Source organism: Eufriesea mexicana, unplaced genomic scaffold (assembly GCF_001483705.2).
Source record: "Eufriesea mexicana isolate 0111107269 unplaced genomic scaffold, ASM148370v2 scaffold752, whole genome shotgun sequence".
Taxonomy (NCBI): Eukaryota; Metazoa; Arthropoda; class Insecta; order Hymenoptera; family Apidae; genus Eufriesea; species Eufriesea mexicana.
In genome coordinates, this window is record NW_016908891.1 from 194,141 (window position 1) to 221,870 (window position 27,730).

General features: G+C 33.9%; 4 protein-coding genes across 8 annotated transcripts; 2 read left to right on the plus strand and 2 right to left on the minus strand.

The window, feature by feature from the left end:
* Window positions 1–738: 738 nt before the first annotated feature.
* On the plus strand, window positions 739–3,501 carry LOC108546620 (zinc finger Ran-binding domain-containing protein 2). Of its 2 annotated transcripts, none has more exons than XM_017898816.1 (8): window positions 739–1,174; window positions 1,709–1,761; window positions 2,001–2,082; window positions 2,381–2,705; window positions 2,767–2,858; window positions 2,919–2,960; window positions 3,126–3,188; window positions 3,424–3,501. In XM_017898816.1, exons 1-7 carry the CDS (start codon window positions 1,101–1,103, stop codon window positions 3,166–3,168), a joined length of 711 nt encoding a protein of 236 aa, XP_017754305.1. In that variant the 5' UTR covers window positions 739–1,100; the 3' UTR covers window positions 3,169–3,188; window positions 3,424–3,501. The 2 variants fall into 2 exon arrangements, with proteins under 2 accessions (XP_017754305.1, XP_017754306.1); XM_017898817.1 differs by having other exon boundaries at window positions 3,126–3,183; window positions 3,424–3,483.
* Window positions 3,502–4,992: 1,491 nt separating this feature from the next.
* lgs (BCL9 domain-containing protein legless) lies at window positions 4,993–10,448 on the minus strand. 2 transcript variants are annotated; one of them, XM_017898812.1, is made up of 7 exons: window positions 9,575–10,448; window positions 9,232–9,470; window positions 8,863–9,148; window positions 8,388–8,746; window positions 7,840–8,302; window positions 7,404–7,572; window positions 4,993–7,326 (listed from the first exon to the last, which is right to left on the minus strand). In XM_017898812.1, the coding sequence occupies exons 1-7, from the start codon at window positions 9,858–9,860 to the stop codon at window positions 5,463–5,465; spliced, it is 3,666 nt and encodes a 1,221-aa protein (XP_017754301.1). In that variant the 5' UTR covers window positions 9,861–10,448; the 3' UTR covers window positions 4,993–5,462. The 2 variants fall into 2 exon arrangements, with proteins under 2 accessions (XP_017754301.1, XP_017754300.1); XM_017898811.1 differs by having other exon boundaries at window positions 7,404–7,608.
* Window positions 10,449–10,450: 2 nt separating this feature from the next.
* LOC108546618 (integrator complex subunit 12) lies at window positions 10,451–12,857 on the plus strand. Of its 3 annotated transcripts, none has more exons than XM_017898813.1 (5): window positions 10,451–10,676; window positions 11,503–11,682; window positions 11,926–12,297; window positions 12,423–12,495; window positions 12,564–12,857. In XM_017898813.1, exons 2-5 carry the CDS (start codon window positions 11,524–11,526, stop codon window positions 12,767–12,769), a joined length of 810 nt encoding a protein of 269 aa, XP_017754302.1. In that variant the 5' UTR covers window positions 10,451–10,676; window positions 11,503–11,523; the 3' UTR covers window positions 12,770–12,857. The 3 variants fall into 3 exon arrangements, with proteins under 3 accessions (XP_017754302.1, XP_017754304.1, XP_017754303.1); XM_017898815.1 differs by having other exon boundaries at window positions 12,609–12,857; XM_017898814.1 differs by lacking the exon at window positions 10,451–10,676 and adding an exon at window positions 11,196–11,267.
* Window positions 12,858–18,318: 5,461 nt separating this feature from the next.
* Window positions 18,319–25,558, minus strand: PlexB (plexin B). The gene is given in 7 exon segments (XM_017898778.1): window positions 18,319–18,563; window positions 18,644–22,405; window positions 22,483–22,980; window positions 22,982–23,386; window positions 23,491–24,416; window positions 24,494–25,076; window positions 25,442–25,558. Coding segments are annotated over 6 exon segments (6,117 nt in total). The 5' UTR covers window positions 24,912–25,076; window positions 25,442–25,558; the 3' UTR covers window positions 18,319–18,455.
* Window positions 25,559–27,730: the final 2,172 nt, after the last annotated feature.

Genomic DNA, 27,730 nt, shown 5'->3' on the forward strand with positions numbered 1-27,730 from the left:
TCTTTTTAAATGTGTCAAAATTAAATTTATTCAAATTTTTTTAGTATTTTCATTCTATTTATTTTAATAAAATAAAAAAATTACAAATTATTTGAATTGCAGTTTAAAGATTATATTATGAACATTTAGAAAATCCAACAATTTTATTTTTAAAATACTACTTCTATATTTTATTTTATATATAAATCTACAAATTGCATGTATTCTATGAAATTTGATAATTATCCATTATTTTAATAGTACAACATTAAAACTTACATTGTCATAATTTAAAAATGTAATAAGTATTAGTACTACTTTCTGCAATATCTAATTTTAACAATCATAATATTAAATAATTTGTTAACAATATTTAATTAATAATATCTAATTAATGACAAATTTTATAAATAAAGAACTTGTATTTAAATCCATCAGATATATTCTTCACAATTTAAAATTTCATATTAAGTGCCTATGTTCATATGGTAATATGTACAGTTTACAATTCATGACGTGTATCGTATAATTTAATTTATACACCTCTTGTATACGTATATATAATCTTTTTTAAATACTTTTCAATTAAAGTGTCATCAGCTCTTATTTTATATAGTAAATTAATATAGTACTGTATCTAGCAACCAATTTAATACATATACCATAATGAATACAACTTGCATTCATTAAATATTAGATTCGAATAATTATTTTAAAAAATATAATTAATCGACTACTATTATACCTTTACCACTGCATTTTTTTAATTAAATAAAAAGCATTTCACTATTAAAACTTTAAGATCACATTTCGGCTTATCACTGCGTAAGTAGTGTGGTTGTGCCATTAATGTTGCATTAGTGTGTGCACTCCATAGTTCGGTGCATTAATTTATATCTACGACATAATACAATAAATAATAGCGCGTAAAACGCGTTTCAATAAATTGCACATCAAAAAAGCTTGGGGCAAGTTGATTTTTTTAATACAATTTGAACGAGATAAAAAATGTACTGTGAAGGTTAGATACAATTAGAAAAGAACAACCAGCCGTAAAGTCCAATGCAACTGTGAATGAATAGCTCCCACGTTTATATACAGAGAATAAAACCAGACGCAAAATGGATAATAGTAAAGTGGATGACGAAAATCAACGTAATATTAACGATGGGGATTGGATTTGTCCCGATTCTCAGTACGTAATTTTCTATAGCTAACGTCGTCTTGTATGAAATCAGCTTTACGCTTTATGATCAAATTTTATACATAATTGTAGTATTTATTTTCAATTCTATTGCAACCGTATTGTTTGCCTTATAGCTATGTTAATGTACAATATTTAGTTTAATTAATAATACGATTAATATGGATTGTATAATAAAAAATTTGACATGTAATAATATTCATTTGACAAAAACAATATATATGAAATGTATAATAGCTATTTACCTAATAATAGCTAGATATTTTATTTATTTAGTTAAATTCAAATGTATTGTTACATGTGCTTTACTAATGTTTTATTTACATTTTAATAAAAAATGTTGTATTCACTGGAACATAGAATAACAAGATGTTTGAGACTAACTTAAATAGTTTATTGATATAATTTTTTAGATTTTAAAGACTTAAAAGATTTTAATTTGAACTAATAAATTTTAATATTAAAATATATGAAGTTATAACATTATTATTTAAGATAATGTTTTGTTACTATATAATATTTCAGATGTGCCAATGTAAATTTTGCAAGAAGAAACTCTTGTAATCGATGTGGAAAAGGTATATAATAGTCAATATGGTAATGTATGCTTTCTAAATAATTTTCTTTAAAATTTCATTAATAATCTTTATGTATTAGAATTTTACTACTACTTGATTATTGTTATAATTAAGTAATATATATGTAATATATATTATAACAATAATTATAACAATATAATATAATATAAAAATTATTATAACAATAATCAAGTAATATATATTACATATATTAATTAACAAGCAATATTTTCATGTAGATAGAGGTGAATGTCCTAAGAAAAAAAAATTAGGGCAAGAAATTGGTAAAGCAGCAGCAGAGAAAAGCAGAGGATTATTCAGGTAAATAATAGAAAGATAATTAAATATATATAATTAAAAAAAATTCTTTCATACGTGAAATAAATTTAAAATAAATATTCTAGAAACGAAAGTTTAGAAGTAACATTATAATTATAATTTGATCAGTTTTATTTAAATGATTGGTATTTTCAATAATATACAGAGTTGTACAATATATTGTATAACTTCTCTTAACTTTCAATATACTTAGTATTTTTGTAAAATATTTACAATGAGTAAATACTATAGATACATGAATAACAGGGTAGACTGTTTACTATGATGTCTTTATGTTTAGTGCTGACGATTGGCAGTGCAGTAAGTGTGGAAACGTAAACTGGGCCCGACGACAACAATGCAATATGTGTAATGCACCGAAATTTGGAGAAATAGAAGAGCGTACGGGATACGGGGGAGGATATAATGACCGAGGAGTCGTTGAATATAAAGAAAGGAGGGATGATGATGACGAGTATGATGAATTTGGGCGCCGTAAAAAGAAACGAAAGATTGAAAATCGCTCAGATGATGATTCCAAAGATTCTAGGTATAGCAGCCCATCGCGTAACAAATCTAAAGATGAAGACGAAAGAGATGAAGTGGAAGATGAAGAAGATCAAAATGTAATTGAACATACTTCTTTTTACAGATAATCTAAGAAGTTAAATACATTTTAAATTTTAGGACGAAGACGAAGAAGAGGAAGACGACGAAGAAGATGGCGATTTATCAAAATATGATCTTAGTGAATGGGATGATTTCGCAGTTAAGAAAAAGTAAATGTTCACGTGATTAATGTTTCTGTAGTAAATACAATACATGGTGTTAATTTTTAGTACAAATGGGAGCACTGCATCTTCAGAAGAACAACAATCAAGGTAATAATAACAATTAAAATGAAAAGCCTATATAATTGTCCAGCAAACTTTTTTACAAATACCAATAATAACTTTATTACTGCTAAATAATCTGAGAAAAAAATAATTATGCTAATAAAAACTTAACAAATGCTTTCATAAGAGTGTAACATTTCTTTTTTACAGAGATAAAGATGACTGGCGCGATTCGGGAACATCCAGTCAATGAGAAAATACGCAGAAGGAAAGGTTTGACATGGGTTTCGGGTATAAAATTGATTGCGACAATGAATCGCGATATTAATTGATAAAATTGTTAAATGACATTTCTGTCTTATGCCTTTTAGAGACAGTATTATCACATCCCTTATTAGAAACCAGTAGATGTTAGATTCATAATGGCATGGTTAAAAGGAAGATATAGATTTAACAAGTTTTAAAGAATTTATAATACAATACTCGTTAAATAAATGATTTTTTACAGGTGAGAGGAAATCCCAAGAGCGAAAAATTGCTCTACAACTAAGAGGTATAACACAACGCAACAAATTTAGTGATTTAGTGAGCACCTTTGGATAAAGTGATGGACAATATACGACTTATTACAAAGGGAATCGATTAACAAATAAGCTTTACATTTTGTGACTGAACTCATAGCTTTGTTTGACTCTATGGATGGAGAGAGTGAAACGTAGGTTATCTATTTACGCAATATTGTACTAAATATTGCATAGTAATGCGAAAATTCGTAAAATACTTGGCGCAGGTAGAATATTTCGCTAGTAAATGAGAAAAAAAAAAAGAAAACAGAAAAACAGAATGAAACCTGTAATTCTGACATAATGTTATGGATGATGTGTTACACGACTCGTTGTAAAAACTCTGAATTATGAACATAGATGAAATCTTATTTCTAACTCAAAATATAAAGTCTTCAAGAAAGCTCTCTATCATCATGTCACACTTTTAAAAAAATTCTCTATTTACGTTATCACAAAATTCACGACACTCGTAGCCACTTTGATTTGCTTAAAATATTGCTCAAGCTGCTTTGAAAAAAATTTTTTTTTTTTGTTTTTTCTTGCCTCGCCCTTTCTCACTTTCTCGCTCACTCTATCGTTATTTCTCATTTTTCATGCATAACATCTAATGATTAAATAAATGTAATGTAGTATTAAAGAATCATTCCCTAATGAATGTGGATATGTATTGATGTCCTCAGAATGAAGAAAAAAAAGGATACATTTTCTTGCTTTGACTATCACAGATCCGAGTAAATTGGAAGCAGCCTGCTTTTTAAATAGAAAAAATCACAATACAAGGTTACCATGTTTAAAAACCAGTATTCGGTTCTTAACAGACAAAAAAATAGTTAAAAAAATCTAACATCCGTTTTCAGATAATTATAAAACTCATTATCGATCAATTCTGATACTGACTTCTTGTAAATATCTTTATTTTTCATTTATAATAAAAATCATTCATCAACAACATAATTGTTCTTAGTCAATTATTCTTTTTTTTTTTTTTTTTTTTATAATCATTACACTACGTGGGGTCATGATTATGCACAGTGTTGGTCACGAGAGGGAATCAGTGAAGGGAGCAGAAGGGACGGGCGATACTGTTTTAAGGAGTATGTTGCAACAGGAATATATATCGTATATATGTACAATTATGAATTTGAGCTTGCTTGACTGCGTTTTTTTTTTTTTAATCATTTAGTGATAAAAGGAAGGATGAGTTGTTCACCGGCGTATCTTCATGTCATTCCTTCAAATACTTCGTTAATTCTCGTACAATTACTTTATCACGAGCAATTGTTCGAATAAAAAGGAAGAGGAGACGCATTTATATCCATCTTTACCTTTCTTTGTTCACGTTCTTTCTTTCATTTTTCTTCTGATCCACGAAAGTTTCTAGCAACGATCACCGTATATTCCGATCGACGAAATAACGATTACTACGAAGAAATCAGATTTTACATTAGTATTTACATGAATCGCGTAACGCCACGCGACATTCGTAATATGTTTCCAATTTACAGAGAGAGAGAGAATTCTGATAAGAAAACGATATCCTCTAAGACGATGGAACAGATTTTGGAGATGCGAGAGACATTAAAGGGACTTTAATGTCATGATTTAAGAATAAAACGCTTATCGATATAATAACACATACATAAACAACACCGTAAATAAAGAATTGAACGAGAAATCTCGTTACCACCGCCAGTCACGATAAACCATTCCGCGGAAAATGGTGTACCATTAATTATTCTCCGTAATTATCCATCACATCAACATTAGAACCTTAACAAATTTGACTTCTTTGTCCTTTACAAGATCGCGCGCAATAATTTTATATAAAGTTTTACATACTCCGAGAATGTGTGTTCGTTCTTATGATCAAAATTGTTCTCGGATTAATAAACGCAATTGTCGAAAAGGACACAGAAAGGCCACCACAATCGTAAATCATCGTCATTGCGATGTCTATCTTCGATCAGGCAAATGACACGTTTTATTTCGGCATGAAGAACTGCTGATGCGAATGCGAATTCGGTGGTGGATGCAAGTTAGGATGTGGCGGTCCGCTACCCCTTGTCCCGGTAGCGTAAAGCTGTTGTTGGAAGTTATGGAATTGTTGAGCATAATTCGGATCCGACATACTAGGTCCACTACCGACGAAAGGGCTGTTCTTGAAATTACTAGTAGCACCACCCATACTCGGAGGTAATGGTTGAGTCGCATCCGGGGGAGGTCCTAATCCCATGGGACTGCCTTTACTACCAGATACGTACATGCCAGGATTTGGTTGACTGGGAACTTGCGATACCATGTCAGGTGGGAAGACTTTATCTGGATCCATTGAACCGCCTGGAAAGACGCCACCACCAACCATGTGTTGCATACGCATTAAATTTGGTTGAGGTCTCATATTGCCGACAGGTCTCATCGAAGGATGCACACCAACGGATGTATTCATCGATTGCCCGTCCATCCTCGGAGAGCCTCCCATGCCAGGAAGTCCACCGCTCATCGTTGATGGCATGCCGCTATGTGGGCCCATACTGTTCGGCACACAACCGTTTGGGAAGTACTGAAGATTTACAGACGGCGTGCCCATCTTTGATTCTAAATTAGACAGGGGATTTGTGAATCGTTGAAGGAACTCCAAACTCGGCGGCCCTCTAGGTGTATGACCAACATTGGGCCTTGCCGGTAAATATTGTATCGTATTTGGAGCACTAGGTTTCACTTGAACGTTCGCTCCGTTGTAAGGACTAGGACCAGTCACATGACCTGTCATTAATCTTGGCGGTGGTGCATGAGGGTCGCTACCAGGATACGCGCCCGCTGCATTTCCCGAATGACTACTCATCATACCGTGACCCATAATAGGATGACCCATTTTGCTAGGTACACCGGGACTGCCTGTGTGTGAAGTTGTTGGACTATAACTCGTTGGTGGCCCTGCCAAACCCATACACATTCCTCCTACTTCTCCCGGTTCACTGGTCGGACCACCCATATGACAACTTCCATTCATTTCACCTCCCATTTGCATCATATGCATACTGTGTGGATTGCCAAACTGCATCATTCCAGTGTTCCCAGAATGAATGGGTCCTTCATTACCTAATGAATTACTAGCTGCTGTGTTAGTAAGTTGCTGACTCATCTGAGCTAAGGAAGTTATGGGATCGAAGTGATTTGTACTCATTGCGGTTAAACTGCCGAGTCGCCCTCCGATATTGTTGGGATTAAGAGGCACATTGTCTGAAGGTTGACTCACGTTTATAGATGGTCTTCCGCAAGGAAAGGAAGCGCTTGGACCTCCTAATGGAGGTCCCACCGTTGCGTTTCCAGAATTACTTGGGTTTGCAACTGTAGACTGTTGTTGTTGCTGCTGCTGTTGCTGTTGTTGTTGCTGCTGTTGTGGAGGAGGAGGTTGTTGTGGCTGTTGCGGTTGTTGCTGTGATTGCTGTTGTTGTTGCTGTTGTTGAGGCTGAGTTTGTTGTTGCTGAGTATCTTTTGTCGATGGTGGAGACGTATCAGGTTTTGTAGTAGGCGATGCTGGTACTGTTCTCGGAGGGCCCATACTATCTGGTATATTCGTATTGTGCGGTGCTGGACTACTCTGTGCGCTCGCACTAGACTTGTTTCCAGGTTTGCCAGAATCAACTGGAGTATGTGGAGCACCATTGCCTGGTGTATGTGGAGTGTGTGGAGTATGTGGACTGTGTAAAGAGCCTGTAAAGCCACGATTCATACTGTCCATCTGAACTGGACTTGCACCCTCAGATCTAGCAGGAAATTGATTGCTGTTATCCAAAGTTCCTGGCAAAATTCTGTTCGGTATTTCTGTATTGCTAGCCGCATTTCTAGAGACACAGAATAATATAAAATCATATGTGTTAAGATGTATACAACGATTAAAGCATTGTTGAAGTACACTTACGTAGATAAATTGCCATCTTTCAAACTTGTATTTGGTTGTTTCTGTATGGTTAATTCCTGTCCCTCGAAGGTATTAAGATACTGAATCTGCTGAGGGCTAGGAACCGGCATCAGGTTCGCTTCTTTAACTCCGGCTGCATTCACCGCTCCAGTGGGGTGCTTTTGCTGGGCTAAGGATTGCAGCGTGCGGCAAAACATACCATCCACTATGTTGTAACATATAACACCATCAATTCACCGCGTAATATTTTTAAGCAGTGAACTTTTAAAATATTTTACGTAATAATTATAATGATTCGTTGTTACTTAGTTGTTGCATTAAGATCCTTTGAATGCAATTCAGTGTCAAATATTATTTAAAACATCGAAAAAATTTTAAGATATAATATAATCAACTATGATAATAACAACATAATTACTCTTTTATTTGATCTTACCGTTTGGAGGTTGACTGGTGGGAAAGTCTAAAGAGGAATCTTTTTGAGCAGTTGTTCCACTAGGGCTAAGCGTCGACATGTGTGAATGAGAAACAGGCGTTCCCGGATTACTATGATTAAGTCTCGTTGTTGATACAGCTGTAGCATTTCCAACTGTTGGATTCGGGGAATCTTGACTTGTCGGACTTTGTCCTGGTAGATGGCTAGTTCTTTGATTATTAAGTTGAAATTGTCTATTGCAGTCTGCGGGTGAATTTAGGGCTGAACTTGCACGAGGTGACGGTAGAGACAAATTACTGGTTGGATTGTTAGGTGAAGAAGGATTTGGACTTTGTATCGCAATTGGGACACTCGCAGATCGAGTTGTTTGATGATATGGTGGGGGCGGTCCTTGACTACGCGGAACCCCTACCATGTTAGCACCTCGCAATGGAACTCCTGTTCCAGGACTTCCAACACTGGCCTGCAATATGGATAAATATTATATTAAAATGTTGTATTAATATTTTCTTAAATACATGTTCTCTTAATTTTATACATTATTTTACCTTATTTTTTCCATCAAGAAATTGATGTTGTAATTTATGCCAATCCATACTTGGTGGACATTGAGTTGGTACAACTGAAGGAACATTCGTTGAAGGACACGTTGATACCGCTGTTCCCTGTGTCGTGTCTAGCGTATTAGTAGTTTCTTCCTTATGTTCAGGAAATAACATCATTTGCATTTTTCTAATAGTTGCTAACTGAACTTCTCGATGTTGCCTTTGTTGTGGGGTTAAATTTTCGTCTGGAACTTTGACACCTTGCAGTGATGGCTGTAAACTGCCTGGACCTGGGCTGGTAGTACCTCCTAATAAATTGGGACTATGGCCCATTGTAGTGCTATTAGGAGGTTGTGGATTTGCTGTAATAAAAGGTATGCTTCTAATGGCATAAAGTGTACACAAAAGGGTACCCATAAAAAAAAAGTTGGAAACATTTTCAACTACAATACAAAGTGTAAATGTAACTACATATTACCTGTGTTACCAGGTGAATTCGGTACAAGGCAAGGCACATCTATATTTGCATCATCCAATGATGGTTCAGAATTACCAAGAGTATTACCACCATTTAAGTTTCTTAAATTAGGTTGTTCATTCCAGAATGGAGGAGCATTAGGATCAAGAGCTGGTAAATCAGGAGGTTGCTCATTTTGAAAAGTATTATTTGTACCTCCTTGATGACCTTTTTGTTTCATCATTGCAAGATTGTTTAACCATTGTGCAGGGTTTTGACGGAATTGATTTACTTTATTTGGATGTTTCTAATATGATAATATAGTATGATATTGATAATATAAGAGATAAATATAATGTAAGTCTTTTTTCATCAAATTTTATTACATACCTCTAAATACTTTTTAGTGCCTGGTTGTGCACAATGATAAGCAATAATTGATGGATATTGTCCTTGCAATACTGCATCTGCACCTTTATTTGCTAATGTTGTAGAAAATACAAAAATTTGACTTTGTTGTTGCATATACTGAGCTTCTCCACTTCCTGTGCTAGTTCCCATCTGTTTTCCAAGAACATTACTAACTAGTGGTTGAATACCATCTGCAGTAATCACATTACCACTACAATCTACAACAAAGCAAATAAAATAAATAAAATAATCTGACAAAAAGAATATTAAATATCAAGAGTATAGATAATTAACTGAACATAAGAATTAAATTTAGCCCTACCAGGTATATCATCCGTGGGATTGTTATGATCACCTTCTTGTTTCACAGAGTTTAGAATTGGTTGATTTGCACTATTATTTTGATTCTCCCCTGATAATGTAGCTTCCCCATTAGAAGGATCCAAACAAGGATCTCTCGGACACTCTGTAGTGTCTTCTCCAGTTGTATCATCATTATTACCTCCGGTACCCTCCTCCTTAATTTTAACCGGATCTGTGTCAGGTTCTTCTTTGACAACAGTGGTTGGTACGCAACTTGGTTCGCTAGGCTTCTTTTCTGTTTTCATGTTTGAAGCTTACTAGATGAATTATCCTGTCAGACCTTAGTCAGCTGAGTAAAGATCAAACACATGGTCACTATCGTCCGCAACATGCGGTATAACAATACATTCGAAACAATAGTAGAGGTTAACAATGAAATATCGTTAACCGGTACTGTGCGAACGTGTCCTTAAAAAACGATGTGTAACAGCACTGTTGAGGAAGGCATGTTTCCTTGGATCTGTATTATTTTCTCGATAGTAAAAGTTCTGGAGACCGTCGATTCAATGCGTTTTCAGTCATTTAATTAGCTAACCGCAGAATCGGATTCCTACGCATGGAGGAATCACGGTTGTCAGCGGGCGACTGATACAGGAATACGAAAGTAAGACCAATACCACGACGGTATCGGAACGAAGAAAATATCTAAATGTCAGCCTCGTCTCTGCGGCGAGTACATAGCGTACCTCCGGCTTTAATATCGTATGGAACACCACGTTGTAACCGCGAAAGACGTATCCAAAACATAGAACAGGGGCCAATGCACGCTGCACTCAAATTTCCTTGCCATTCGCGAGCATTGTTCTCCAACTTTATTTGTCACTTCATGGTCGCTTTGATTATTTATTTCTTTTACGCACGGCTGCCAACTGCCCGTCGAAAGTTAGACATCGTTTTAACGCGCCTCGAGAAGGAAGCGTTCATACCTTTTCCGATAAATAGAAAAAGATGGAAAGAGCACACCAGGCGTACTTGACTCGTTCCTTACACTTGATCGCCTGCAGGGTTACTATTTTGGTCTTTCTTTGCTTGTATTTTCACCATTCTTTCGCAGCTTTAACGTGAGTATTCATGTCCGAACGTATACTTTTCTTTATTCTTTTGGTAAAGTGAACTTTTATTCACGACGATATCTCCCTAGACAGAAGCTGCATTTATTTAACGCAGAATCAAAACTCTGTAAAATTAAATTTGGAATACGCGAGACCAGGGACGAATCAAGTGTTAGTGGTGCCTACGTTCTTTAACTTTCGTTACTTTTTACTTTATGTATAACGTACAGTTCCCATATATGGATATACTTTCCAGGCGGTATTTTTAAAATACGAAATAATATTTTAGAAAATGATAAATTCGATAAAAATGCTAAATCTGTATTTGTTCTCTTTTTATATGAATTTTTTAATTGAATGTAAATTACGGATATCTCATAAGTATTGCTGGGAGGAAAACATGAAATGAGAAGTTTAAATTCGCAGGTGCTCTCCTAATTACACGACCCATTTAGTACAAATGAAACAGAAGTGCTTTATACATACATTTAAATATATAATGTTTCATATCATTTAAAGATTAATCATGTCATATATGATATCTCAATCAGACATTCTTAATATTATCTAGTTATTGTATTTTATAAAAATTTTTCACAGGTAATAAATTTGTATATTTTTTTTAGTTTTTCATTTCAATTGAAAAAATAACGAGTAAACTAAATATAACCTACGATTTTCCTTTTAAACGATTTCATTTATGTTTTCACTAATTATGATTTAAGTATTATATGATAAAGAAAAAATTGAATCTAAACAAACAAAAATAATAAAAATATATTATTTTTATGTTATTAAAACTTTATCTATTTAATTTTTATCTTATACTTCACAGATTAAAATAAATCATACAAAAATGTCACAATTGGAGTTAGATCCTCAATTTACACAAGGTTTACATCTTCTACATTCCACTAACAAAGATTCTGCAGAACAACTACGAGCACTGTTAGATGAAGCAATCAAACAGAAATATGGACCATCAAAGATGTTATCGAATGTATTACACAAAAAGGTAGTTAAATAATAATTAATTTGAAAACGTTATATTGGGGGTTACCAAAAAAAAATACTTCAATTAAAGTGACTTATATTAATTAAGTTATTATAATTACAGAGTTAGTTCTGATATCAGGGCACTCATGAAGCATAGGAGATTTCATTCACGTAAAAAGATATCCAGTATTTGATCCCTCTGTATGCACCATCATTGTCATTTATTTTCTGATTTTGTATCTCTTGCATTTTCTGTTTTTAGTATATGATGGAGGAACCAGTGCTGAGTGACCATAGTAGCAGCAGTAGTAGTAAAAAAAGCAAAAGCTCTTCATCTTCTTCCTCCAAACACTCAAGTAAATCAAGCAAGAACAGCTCTCCAGTGAATTTACCAACCCGTGACACACCACCTGATATTATTCAGACTGATAATACTCTGGCACTAGAAATATTAGAGGATGATCTGACATGTGTTATTTGCAAAGGAATGGATGTTGGAGCAAGAAATAGACTTGTCGAGTGCCTAGAGTGTCATTCCTTGTATCACCAGGAATGTCATGTACCACATATTGTAGATTCTCAGATAGATGTTCCAGCTCCAGTGTGGTATTGTTCAAACTGTTCAAAATCTCAGGTGTGTGTATTCACTCACATTATAATTTATCCTACTTTTATACAAAGAAATTTGTAATTTTTATTCAAAATTTTAGGATAAATAAAAATTATGGAGTGAAAATAAATTCCTTTCTTAATTTGTAGGTCTCAAAAGAAAGGAGCTCACCAAAAACAGTGATAGAAAACAAATCTAAAGAACAGAAAAAATGTAATTCAAGTAAGTTTTCTATATTCAAAAAATAATTTTTTTTTTTAAGTGAGAAAAGTTATTATTTTGTTAAATAGGTGGTGCAAATAAAGTAACACCAAATATTCATATTATAAGTGCAGATAGAAGATTAAAGGATATGATGAAAAAAGCTAAGCAAGATAAACGAAGCACAAATACAACTCAAAGTTCAAAGAATTCTTCATCCAATTCACCAGCACTGTCTTCAACAAAATCTCAGGAAAAATCACTTCTGTACAAAATCAAGTCAGGTGTAGAATGAAAGTCATTTTTATGAATATTGTGACGATATTTTATGACATAAAAAAGACTTAAACAAATTTTTTGACACGAGTTGATTAAATAATTGAAAAACTGGTCAAAATCAATATTAGTAAGCTCTGAAAATTAATGTATTTTATCATAAATAATTTTTAATCAAGTACATCAATTAATTTTTTAGATTACAATAATTCCTAAGTTTGTGTTGAATTTAAGATTTTTACCTTTTATATAGTCATATACTTTTGGCAGATAATTAGATAATTTTTTTTTAATATAACTTGTTATGAAGTGTAGAAAATAGTAGCACGATGTAATTTGATACTGTAACTTTTAACTATAAGAATGTAATTTTTTGTATAAATGTATATTAATTTAAATATACAAATATAGATATCCAACTGAACTTTTGTAAAATTTTAAAAACCTGAAATAAAAAACAAGTAATATTGATTATAGGTATACTGAAAAAAATATTACAAATATTAAATTCATTTATAATACCAATATATTTTTGCAATTTTTCAAATGCTTATTTGTTTGTCCCTACATCCCATTGAAAATTTGGCAAGAGTCATTTCGTTCTCGAGTGTTACTTAGAATCTACTTATATGCAAGATGGGGGGTTGAATTCTATTTACATAAGGTTTTTCGGGATTGCATCTACACGCGTACATCAAAAGATACACGCTCGCATTCACAATCAGACATACAAGTAAAGAAGCATCGCATTCATACATGCATTGCATTCATCGGTACATACACACATACGTTACGTATAGGCTATACAACGAGGAAAGATACATTCAAAAATTCATGGGAATGAAAACGAGCCCGTTTTACATTATTTTCATACACGGTTCCCGAGGTCGAATATATTTAATTTATTTTTGCAGGAAACAATCATCCCCCCATCCTTTTTTCCGAAGCTTAACAGAGAATAATCTTAAACTTGACATGACGTTTGGAATCATCTATACTACGAAGCATGATATTACTAATCGACTTGTAAACTGTAAACCGCTGAAAATTTTCTCCGTTAATTACAATACAGTACATACGTTGAATGCGGAATTGACAAGCTTTTCTGATGGATGGAGTCAACTGTCGAGCGTACAAATTGTCGAGAAATTCTGCTATGCCACAAGCAATTTTCAATGCTATACTCAAACATTAACATATTTTTCAGGAGAATATATCGAATATTTAAATGTCACAAATTCTGGGGTTAATATTTATCGATATTTTAAATAATAAATAATATTCTGTTTACATTCTGTACATTAAAAAGTAAGAAACAAACATACGAATGATTGTAATGCAAAATAAAGTCTCTAAATTCATGTTACAAGAATTTAAGTCTTAAATGAATAAACAAATGACTCGCGTAGTAACCAATAGTACTTCCTATATGTTTGAAATTATTTGAACGATTTAAATACTTTTCTATTTTTTCTTACAAATACACAAATGTTTTGTATAATGTTGAATATTTTAAATGCTTTAAGAAAACAACAGAATTTCATCGAAATTTTGCATGTACTAGATATACATTAAAATGTAGCATGTTACGCGGCTTCCATCGAATTGCGCTCGAACGTATGATGTACTTCACGTATCATACAAGATACTCTACATGAACTTCTGAAAATGAACATTCTGATTATTAAAGATGTACCACACACCTCTCAGGAATCTTATAACTTCAGACAATAGAGACGAGACGTATGTATATACGAATATGTGTGCAAATATATTAGAGTACGTCAATCTGTTCTATGTAAAATGATATAAATTTAAAAAATCTCATATACCCTTATAAAAAATATCGGTCCTTATTATTGTAGACGTTAAATAATGTTATTGAAATAACAAATGAACCTATTTAAGTTTATAAGAAATGTACGTCAATTTTACAATTCCAAAAGCTTCGTTAATATACACTGTCCTTTTTACTAATTTCTCTATGGCTTGATAATATAAAAATATTAATATCAATAATATTAGTAATATTAATATTTTATGTAGTATATACAATTGGGAACGTATTATCCATAATTCAAGGATTTGCAGTATATTTGTTCAATAATAGTCACACATACATCTTAAACAATTCATTTCATTATGATACGAACCATCGCTCTTTATCGCTAAATCATTGTTATATGCTTCAAGTAATGATACATTACTGTAATATAGAATAAACGAAAAATATGCCACTAATATCATGGAATAAATAGTTCTCATACAAAAAACATATTTTCATTGTAACAACGTATATCCTTTATAATATTTATTAACATAGATTCATCTTTATAACTCGAATAAAGTTTCCATGTTAAATTATTTGTTTTATTTTAATCATTATGTTAACAAAATTTAACTAATGAAAATATAGATTTTTTCGAAAATATTTGATAAGCTTTTCGAAATAAGTAATGATTATACACTTAATTATATTTTTACCATTTATTAATGTATGAATACTATTTCTGTTTCCAAGACTTTGTATAAAAACATTTAATATTTATCTAGTAAGTTTTCTTTGGAATAATAGGAATAACAATCTTCAGTCTATCGTTTTAGTTCATTTTACACTAAACAGTTTGTCGGATAAAAAACACCTTATTAGCGATAAAGCGTGATAGTAATTTAATGAAAAAATCAACTCGTGCGAGCGTATGTGTGTGCATGTGTGTGCGCGATTCATTATGCCAATTAAACGTCGAAATTAATTTCATTCGAAGACTACATCCAATAAGTTTAATATAATCAAAATGAATGTAAACACCATTTACAAAAACATTCCATTTTATAAATTTATTAGAAAAAGAAATCATGGAACAAGTTTTAGCAATTTGTTGAAAAGACATGTACGTTCTGAAGTTTTCTATGTAATCAATATATACTCTACATGCAAAGTAGAGGAAGATTATATTTAAAGTATTTGTAAAATGATTACTATTTTATCATTTAATTTTGTTATTTTTTCGCTGGAAGTTTTATACAGTCATTTTGGATTAAAAAATTTGCTTTTCATCGTTTCAAATTGCGAGATAAAATGATCATTATATTCTTCGCTACAAGTTCATTGTACAAATAAAATATTCAATCAATAAAAAGTTTGATAAAATAACTTGTCTAAATGTACAATACATGTTTCTCTTTTTAATCAAATATACAAGAAAGTTGATTTTATTCTCATAGAAAATGGTGATTTAAATATATGTAAAATAATATTTAAAACGAAAGAAATGAGAACAGAATGACTATAAATGGACGAAGTTCGTCGATATTTTAAGTTTCGTCTTCCATTCTATTCTCATTTGTTTTCTATCTGCGATCATATTACGTGAAGTACATATTAGGAAAATGTGATATATATGAAATTAAATTATTCCGCAATTTCAACTCTCATTTGCATAATTTCCAGATATTTTACCGTCGCTTTACATGAACAAAAAATGTAGTAAAACGACTTAATGTTTAAAAACAAATATACATCACGTGTATTAATATGTATTAAAGAAAATATATGAGTATACGACAATCATACACGTATGTGAAGAAAAATAATATGTTGAGTTACATAGGGCAGATTGACGTACTATTTTTCATATAGATAATCCGGTTGTCGGAATATAAATAAATACAATACATATAATAGAGAGATACATAGGTTGATGGTTAGCGATAGGGAAGCTGAGGACCTGTAGGACAGATAAAATATACGAGAGTGTTAATTAAGTACAAGAGTGAGCTTGAACCTCAGCTTTCCCAGACCTACCACTGACGAAACTATCAAATAATTATTTTCATGGTTTAATCGAACATTAAGTAGGTCTGTTCCAGTGTAACAGTTCCTAAAAGCGCATGGAGAAAAATTGGCAGTGCGCAGTGGGCAGTGAATTTAACTGTTAGATACCTATATATCAGAATAGTGAATATCATGGACAATTAAATGCTTTCTTAAAAAATGCAATTTTCAAACTGAGGCAGTCTTAGGTAAAGTAAAATGGCGGCATAATACCAAGAAAATACTGTTCATCGTTGTGTCTTGTTAAACTTCCGTTTTTCGATGCGTTTAACCGCGATATTATTGACCGACTGACGAAAAACCTCGAACATCTAATGACCGGCGAAAATATAACCAGACATGTATAAAATTTTTCTTACTACTGTGTTCTCTTTTTTCATTTTTTTTTTTTTCTTTTTCTCTTTAATTCGTATTCATAAGAGTCTAGAAACTTCCTCGCCGGTATACAATATAAAAGATTTTTTTCGTTTTTGCAACTATTATGTGCTTTACGCTTAACAATATACCATAATAACTATTGTTGAATGGGCAATTAATTGATAATTGTACCTATATAGATAATAATACAACTTAATCATAGTAAGAGCAATAATAGATATAATATAGCTTCTATAGTAGTTGTAAAATCATTATATGATCCACATAGTGGCCTTGTAGATAATAGCAACAGTCATACCTATATAAATGTAATTATGTAAAGTAAATAAAAACAGACTCAAAAAATGAACAAATAATGCAATGAAAAAAATTTTTTCTTTTTTTTTTACGTACTAAATATACGTAGATAGGCCTAGAGTAGTCTGAGCTGCTCTCAAAATTTTTAATTCCCCAATTTTTCTTTTCATTTAACATTATTTTAACTGCCTTAATTTAATATCGTTCCTTGCATTCTCTTATTCTCTCTTTTTTCACTCGTTCTCTCTTTTTCTCTGAAGGGTTCCTCACCCCCAACTTATAATACATATATAGACCCTCTCTAACTAGCTCACTACAATCCGTGGAGGTGTATGTTGCGTGACCTTTGCTTTATATATTTTTTATGTATATATATATATATAATATATAACATATTAATAATATATATCGTAATGAAGATAGTAGGCATAGCCACACGTGCTCGGATCACAGACTACTTGCTGCCGTACTTCTTTTGTACAGACAGTCTGGTGGACACTATGGCTTTCTTTTCTCGCTCAACTTTTACACATGTTATCTCTTTTGTGTCATATATACTACGTATACACGTATAGACATTCGGCCAACAATGAAATTGAAATCATTAATTTTCTTTACCTTCTTTTTTTTTTGTTAATAGGTATTTTGCACAAATTTTGCATCTCAAATCCTTAAACATGTAGGCGGATCAATATTTAGCTACGTCACCGGAGATAGAGTTCTTTGATCGTACGATAAATTATATCTCTTATTAACAGAGATTCCACCGATTGCATTGAGATTTGAACGAGTATTCTCTTCATCGTTTTCTTATAATTTGTTACAAATATACTATATATGCATAGTAAAATAAATGAAATATACAATATTAATAAAAACAGATCAGGTTTAAGGGTTAGAGTCAGCATTTTCTCTTTTGTTACCATTTTGCTAACATCTGTACGTGTGCACGAGCGTATTTCGATACGGCCATGACATATAGACGTAAATGCTACAATCAGGATTAATTTATCCTGAGAAAAACTATCGCCTGACTAGCCTTAACGAAATCGCACGTATTGTTACGGCATTGTTATTCACATGGTGTGTAGATTTGTACATATGTAACGAGGTGTATCTGATGCATGAAATGGAGGCACTAGTCAGTGTTTCTGGAGAGATTGACGGGTCCTGGGATAGCAATGAGGAGGTTGTGTCAGCAGGCACTGGTTTCCTCTCCTTCGAGCGTGCACGCGACATTTTCTAGCCTATGAGCTAGATGTAATTTGCGACAGCCCGCGTCTGTCTCCAAGGCCTCTAAGATCTACAATATTATATTAATTAAATTATCAATAAATAAAAATCTAAATGAATGTAATCAAAGGATGGGAAGTGTTAACTTACTTGTTCATAATACTTGCTGACATAGATGTAAAGTTCTTTCAGTGCTGCAATCACATCAAACTCATTCGCGTGTGACGCACTTAGTTGTTGCATGGCACTAGACATTTCTTGATCAGTAATTTGTGGCAGTCTTTGTACATCTGTGTAAAAACGACCCACTTTTTCTCGGTAGTGCGGTATATCCTTGGCGAAGAGTAACTTATTTGAAGGTGAATCTTTGCCTAGCCTATGCTCTGTCATCGAACATGAGTCCATAAAAGTTTGCGCTATAACGGATAAACTCGAATCGACCGTCGTGGATTTATTAATATCGAACATGAAGTCTGGGTTCTTAATAAAATTCACCCAAAATCTAAGCGGCAAACTGTTTGATTTCCATGCATGTGGCACTTCCGGATCAACAATTCCGTGTTGTTTCGCGGCGTCGTCCAAAAGATCAAACAACCATTTTATAGCACTAGGTAATGCTTCGTTCGCTGTTAATATCGTGTTCAAGAAATCATCAACGAACTTTTGAACAGTACCCTTCGTTGATAATAATCTCGTTAGAAATATCTCAGGGATGGCTTTGTGTGTTCGTTCTGGATGATGATGCTTGCTACCAGTAAAACCCATACCTGGCGGGTAGTGACTTTCTTCTATAGGCCTTACCAAGTGATATAATCGTTGGTTACCTCCATGTCCACTTTCAACGTCGCCGTTCGCCGTTATGATCGGTGGTGAATGTTGAGATTCGAAATATAAACCACTGACAGGATGATTGTACATTACAGGACTAATTAGATTGTGATTAGGTGTGGATGGAAGATGTGTGGACGAACAGTGATTTGCGTGACGATGCAAGTGATGGTGATGAGTATGATGATGAATGGACTGTTGCTGCTGATGATAATGCGATGGTTTGCAGTTGTGACACGGTGGCTTACAGGCGACGGAAAAACCATCGTTCTGTCTAGGAATCAACGACATCACCGCCGATTCTTTAACACCATAGTGTGCCAATGTGTTTATCTTCTTCCACTCGCCGTTGCACTTTGTTGTGAGATCCTCATCCTGGAGAGTTAAATGACCGCCTCTACCGTGTCTCCATTCCAAATCTACGTCATGAACGGACGGCCTCAGTGAGAAAGGAGTATTCTTGTAGAGAGCATCTAGAATCTTGGACTTTACTTGATTTATAGTATCACAATCTAACACCTTGCACTGGATCTTCTCATCTAGATCATCTTGTACGACATGTAACGTGACTATACTATGCTCGATTTGCTCACGAAGCAACCTCTCCTCGGACAGCGAGTATCTAGCGTCATGCGTGATCACATCTACAGGACCCTTTTCTATTTGATGTTTTATTGCTTTGAACAATAAAAATAAAGAGGAACCTGCATAGTCTTTAAGATAATTGTACATACAAAGTGCCATCCAATTCGTTAGCATCTTTTCTACCACAGACTCAGTTCTTCTAAGCATTAGCTGTGGATGCTTTGTGTTCACTGCCTTTTCAATAAGTCTTAGTAGAAGATTCATAAGTATATCAGTTGCGTATTCCATCTTACCCATCAGTACAACCATGAGTAATGATGCAACATTCACTTTGTCTCTAATATTAAAGTCTTTTTGAGCCTCTAAGGTTTCGATAAACGTCAATACAAAGTATTTATTATTAATCAGCTGCTCGAACTGGATCATGGCAGCGTCGTAGTTTGTTCGGGAAACATTACTACGTGATCTAGGATCATTTAATATGGGATGATGTGTAACACCAGGAAAAAATACTTTCATAATATAGTTTTTGTGATCTAAAGTTGGAATTCCGGAGGATTCCAGATCTGCGGTTAAATCTGTCATATCAGTCTGTAATTCAGCAAATGCCTGTTTACATTCCATCCTAACATTGCTTTCGAGAGTATCCATCTGTATTTGTATCCTTTTATATTCCCTTTCCGCTTGCGTACTTTTCCGTCTATATATTATTAATACTAGAACAAATAAAAATACGAGACCGAATGTGCCAGCAGCTATGCCCGCAATTGCCTCTGGTGGGATTGGGTAAGATTTAATCACTTCATAACGCAGAAAACCAATGGGAAACCTCAAGCTACGACCTACGCGTACTACGACCAAAGGTAGACCATTTTCAGTTTTAATTCCAAGTTCATCTGTGTCAGCTGGTTGTTGATCTGGGGGAATACAAACTAATTGAGTTAGAGCAAGCGAAGTCACATTACATGGCATTGTCCCAACAGTGACATTTACATCAGACTCGTCACTGGCGAAAATCAAATTTTCTCCCTCAATCACTAATGTATCACCTTTATACAATTTAATATTTCGTGGAAAGGCGAAGAATTTTGGATCTTCCACGTAAAGCAAACGATTTCTGAGACTCTTAAAATGCTTCTCCAAATCTCGAACACTTTCTACGTTATCCATAATAAACGCTATTTTTAAGGACAACTGAGATTCCTTTAACTTTAGTGACAGAGGTGGTGTACTTTGGCCATTAACGGTAGCACGCTCATTACGTCGAAGAGTCATGAAACGCTTAGCAACGCTAGGACTCGGACATTCCATCTGCGTCGGATTTAATACTGTACAAACAGTTCTATTTATTGGCAGTAGTTCATTATCAAAATAAACCTCCATCTCAGGCTTTTGGATGGTGTCTAGATTGGTGCCATGAACGGTGATCATGCGGCCACCGGAAGCAAAGCTCGTCAATGGTTTGATCTCCATAATAGTAGGATCATGAGTGTAATTATAGGGATTACCAACTAGAGTACGGTTCGCACCATCTATGCTAAGAGTCAGTCTGTCAATTTTTCTTACTCGGTCGGATTTACTAGTTACACAGGTTAATCTACTGCTGCTTGCTTGTGTGGCATTAACATGGCATGGTAATTCATCCAAGTAAGCTGAAATAGTACTACCAATATTCAAATACATCCCAGTAATGGCAAGTTGTGTTCCACCACTTTGTGGGCCAACTGATGGATAGACACCAGACAAACGTATATCCTTATAATTAAATAGTACAGCGCTTTCAGTATAACCAGCATCATTACCAACAACCACGGAAGCAGTATCTGTTGCTTCATGTCTTCCAGTACGGCAAACGATACGCACAGAAACTTCATAGTCGACTAAAGTACACGGAGTGTTACCAATATGTATTTTTCCATCTACATCACTTTCTTTTAAACCCAAATTGCTACCTTCTATAGTAACTAATGTGCCACCTTCGATCGGTCCACTGAGAGGTTTAATCATATCTATCCTCGGCTTTGGACATTCAGTAAATGGTGAATGTAAACAAGAATGCCGATACACGCAACTATTACCACACCAAGTACATTCGAAGCGCGCATCTCTAGTCACGCAAAGAGAACAATCTGCGTGTTCACGATGTGAACCCAGCACTTCACACTTATAAAGGATGATAGTAGTTTTGTCCACATGATGGTTAATGTTCCAAACAACTGTTACCTCTGCTTCATATTCACCAGTGACTGCTTCGTACGAGTAAACTGTTTTATCACAAACTATAAAGCGGCTACTGTCGACACGAGCTTGTACCTTTAGATTAGCACCTTCAATTGAAACAATACATTGGAATCCACTATGACCCACTTGAGGATGCGGTAAATTTTCAACTTCGAGTACTATCTCTTTTGGTACACTATTAGGTAACATCAATGGTTCTTGGCGATGAACAAATCTTGGACAGTACTGAGCTCCATGTGCGGCTAAATTTGCTTGATTCTGAAAATATTAAATTATTTTTTTTTTTTTCAATCTCTGTACTAAATTTTATTTAAACTTTGTAGTGATGAACTTACATTTTCCCCTGAAATTATACCCTGGCAGCTTGTGTTATGTGTACATTTGTTATCGTATACACACCAACTACATGCCCATTGAGATTTTACACATTCTGTACATACAGTATGTCTTGAACAATCGAAGAATGCAAAATTTCGTGAGACGAAGTCTTTATTCGTTTCACTAGAGCGTACAGATAGTGGTACTAGAACATGATCGGCTCCATCTGGTATATTCGGTCTTTCAATAACGGGTGGTGTAGGACACGATAATCCAAATCCAGTCATTAATGCATCTATAGGTTCCGCATTACCAAAAACACATTTGTAGTTTGCACCCGCTGGTAATTCAGGTAAAGTTCTGATTGTTAAGTGAACTGTGGTCATTCGATTGATAGGCATACGATCTGGAAGAACTTGCTCAAAGTCGATGCACTGTTGTCCTGTGCCTAAGGATAACCATCGTGGGCTACTATGACTTGCTTTCTGACAATCGCCTCGGACTGTACATCTAAAATTATATATCAATGTTATAAAATCCACAATAAGGATCTTTCGCATCGAGACAACTGCTGCAATTAGTATAGCTACTGCAATGCTCGACTTGAACCTTGGAAATTTTAGAGGTTGATAGGACGTAAATATGTTCTCCATCTGGTGAGATTAAAGTATCAGGCATCAATCGGTTTCCTTTATCAATTACGATACTTTCATAGACGAATGCATCGTTTCCAGAAAGTAAAACTTTTTTGAGGACACCATCGTTAGTACCCAAAAATGCAACAGTGTGACTTTCTGTATTAGCTATTGTTACGGAAGTGATGAATTCGTCGGGAAAATGTAAGATTGCTTCCCCTACAATCGGTGACATTCCAGAAATCTTCAAACCTACTTCACAAAAATTCAAAATGTTGCCTGTTGTCTAAAAACAAAAATGAACGCAGAAATTAATCGAAATAAGTGATAAAAACGTAATATTTTTGTATGAAAATTTTTTTAAATCTATTAAACTTTAAAAATACTTACTCCTGCTGTAGGACATTTTCCATCTTGTATAGGACCACTGACGTAACCCATATTTCTATATTTGGTACTACCATTAAAACACATATGAATATTTTCATCAAATTTTGTTTCAATCATCTGTAGACTGTACACGCAAAGTGCTGATCGGGATAGAGGTTCATTCGTAATACCTCTACTTGGTGAAAATACAGAGACAAAAATGGGATCACCGACAGAAATACCGAGGTGCATGGCAATATCACTACCAGCTGTTGCTACTTTTGCATCTTGCACTAAATTATAAGACTGAGGTTTTCCGTCACCTAAATCGACAGTGCACTGTAACGTCACTTCTGTGTAGCTATCATAATTCGGGTCGCTGATACAACTGCGAGCCAATCTAGAAATATAACCCTTTTCTTCTTCTTCCGGAAGATGAGATTGTTTTTGTACTAGCACAAAATACGCATAATCACTGGCATTGAAACCATACACGTATTTAACAAGGAAATGATCTCGGTATTTCACATCGATATACACGATCGATTGTTTATTGAACGTATACTCTGCGAATTCTAAATTATGCAGATTTCTACTGGAAATGGCAGGCACATCGTGTCTGTAATCTCCTCTATTAGTGAATGTAGTACCAACATAGAGTATATTTGTTTGTCCCCAAGCATTGTATCTTTCAGGTCCAATAAAAGCATATGTAGAAGAGTTTTCATCATTTGCTGCTACACTATGGGGAATGAATTCCGGTTTAATAGATATGTTTGACATTTTGTACTTTTCACAAGCACCTTGAAGAAGGGAACCACGCGCAATCAATGTTTGTGACTCAAGATCAGCAATTAATAATTTGTTTACATTATCCATTAAAGATGTAGTTATGTCCCCAGAAGGGCAGCCTGTTGCATGACACTGAGGATTATCCAATCTTGGTCCTAAAAACAATGATGAATAATAATTTTTCAACAGTTCTTCTGTAATATGCAAATCATAAAATAAATCAATAACTAACCTGTGGAAACATATTCCTCCAATCTGAGATTCGAATCTAATTGTAGAAGTCTGTTGATAGCACCTGCATACAATCTTCCTGTAGCAGGATCTATAGTAAGATGATTAAATCGAAGAACACCTTCTCTTGTTGTATTTGGATCTAGAGGATAAAATCCATATCTTTGACCATCTCCCATAGGAAACTGCGTTATAACATGTAAAGATCTGTTTTCTTGCACAGGTGGAACAGTACTAGCAGGTGTATCTATGGCTGCAGTTACCAGTATCATGAGGAACCAGGTGACAACAGACATGGATAAAAAGGATAATCGCTGAAGTGGTAGCAGCAGTTTTTGAGATAACACAGTAGGCGAAATGGGAAATGATATAAATCCCAAGAATCTCATGATGTGTAGGCAATAGTTGACAAAGCACATGCGCACACAATATGCGTGTGCGTTTGTGCATGTACAAGTCTAGGGTAGGAAGCTTAGAAAGTACAATAAGGGTATATGTCCCACTGGTAGAAGGCCAATATTGATGCAATACTACCAGTTATACATGTATCCAGGCACCGAAATGATGCACATTGCCTGGCATCTCTGAAACATTTTAAAACAACTTATATGTAATTATTTATTTTTAAGAATATTTGAGATGCATTTATAGATACTAAAGAATAAATGTTTCATCAATATTTTTTACTTGATACAGTAAAACATTTTCTATAAGAAAACATTTAAACTTCTAGAGTCTATTTTATGTATTTAAAAAAAAAAATTGATAATAAAACATAAAAAATAAAACGGAAATGTAGAAGGATACATTAGAATATATAGTTAAGATACTTTAAACATTTATAGTTTGTTAGATTTACATTGCTTTTCTAAAAATTTAACATACATGATTAAACACATTTTAATCATTCAAAAACAAATTATCAGAATGTAAATAATGTATCACTAACCGATTTCGGTACTAAAACATTTCGACGACGATGTCAGGCTAGGGCAGATGGCTCCACACTTTTTGAGTAACAACGTTGCACGCACCGCCCTTCATTAGTGTAAGCAGCATAGCTGCACTTGACAGTTAAGGCCAGTGTCTTTGCACAAAGGCAAGGATACTCTACTCCTTGTCAATAATTGTCTAACGAAACATAAATCGAGCGAATTAGTTGAGATCTGATGATAAAATATTTCATAAACTCATAAATTCTTGCACGATGATCATAAAATACGAACATATCTTTGAGTAATTATTCAAAAAGAAAAAGAATTACCTCTAGTATAAAAAAAGCTTGCAGCTTCGATTCGTTCAATCTGATATGATCATCAGTCAGCTCACGTAACTTTCCTTCTTTGTCACGACCAATACATACACAATGGTATATATTTATCAAATTAAAATAAAACCAAACCACTTCAATTTGTCACGTACAATAGACCTTTTCATGAAAAAGCCAAAATGTACAACATGACTACATGATGGAATGTTCGTACGCCAGAGTCGCTACGACACATCGCGAATATGCACTATGTCCTTGATACGGGTCCCTGATACAGTCCTCAAACGATAAAACACTAAGCCACACAGTCTAAATTCAATGAAACTGCTTATTGTTCCCTTTGATAACACATAAAGAATACAAATACCATTCGTCACTTGATAATAACACTAACAGGGAATCGGAATGAGCCGCCATTAAAATTCGACCGACAGCGACAGGCTGCACGAGTTTAGAGCAAGTTGGGGGCCGTGGCTACGGCATGCGCCGCTTGTTCATTATCTTTCTCTCTCTCTTGCTCCGTCAAGCTTTTCCCACGGTTCAGTGTCTTTCCTTGACTAGTTCTATCACTCTCTCCTTTTAACTTTCCTTTTCTTTCTTCTGGGTATGTGATGTACCTATCGGATCACAGATGCCGCGTCCTCCCACGGTTAAAAGTCTGTACTGTTTACTTCAATGGTAAATCGCATTTGTTTTGCTATGATTCTGTATTTATCGAAATTATATTTCTACCAATCCAAAAGAGTATTTAATTTAGAAAAGGAGTAATATTCGCTGGGAAATATATGTATATAAAGAATGAGAAGAATTTTATACGTATTATCCAAACACGATACAGTCGATATTATTTTAATAACAACAAGATGTTTACAATGAAATTTGACTCATAACTTTATTGGGTACAGCACCTCTCATATTTTCTTTTTCCTTTCCATAGCTTTCAGTGACGCCCAATTTTTCGTTACACCTTGTAGCAAAGGTTCCGATGGTACACATTTTTTTTTATCTCCTTTGTACTCACATTCTTTACATACCACACAAATAAAAACCCTTTCTAGAATATCTTCTCATAAGTCGACTGATTAAGTAGTCAAGTCCAAAGTGACTCAAATGTCACAATTTATTATTGTAAATATCATGTTATTTACACATATATCTAAGCTTCAAACAGCTTTATAACGTTTTTCGTTTTTCGCATTTATGGAGAGGGTTTGGATTTTTTGGCTGTGGTATCTTTTCATTTTACATGTAACAAATACAATAGATAACTAATATAGCAGGTCATAATTAAGAACATGATAATCGACATATAACATAACTATGTAAGACTGGATTCATTCTATCTTCCCTCTAAACGTATGTCTCGAGACCTTTCTCTTAAACTCGTTATACAGTATATATGTAAAGCTGTGTATCTATATTTGTTTGTTTATTTGTGTGTGTGTGTGTGTGTGTGTATATATATATTTGTTTGTTTATTCTAATATTTACTTAAATGTTAACTTCTTACAGACCGGTTACATCTTTGAAAGGAAAAATCTCTATATATTTCTATATAAGCCAAACTTAGCATACCTAAGTAGACACTTTTAATATGAGATGTTTTCTTAGATAGAAATACACACTTTTTAAAAGTCTCTTATGTTTTATGCACGACAAGCAATGACTTGTCAATTACAAGGAAGGCTTCTCCAAACACCGTATAAAAATTATAAAACAGAAAGAATGTTTAAAATTTACCGCCTAACAAGTTATTATACACGTGTTCATAAGAGTCGGTGCTATGGCCAGCCTCCTTAGGCCTTTAATATAAGACATTGAAATTAAAATCTAGGCTAAACTGCCTAACCCCCTGACATACAGGTGGATTTTTTTTTTTTGTTTATTCCCATTTGGAACTGTTTCACTCGGATTTAAGCAGCTTTGAACTACATTGTTTAAAATGAATATTTTTTGATATTTATATTC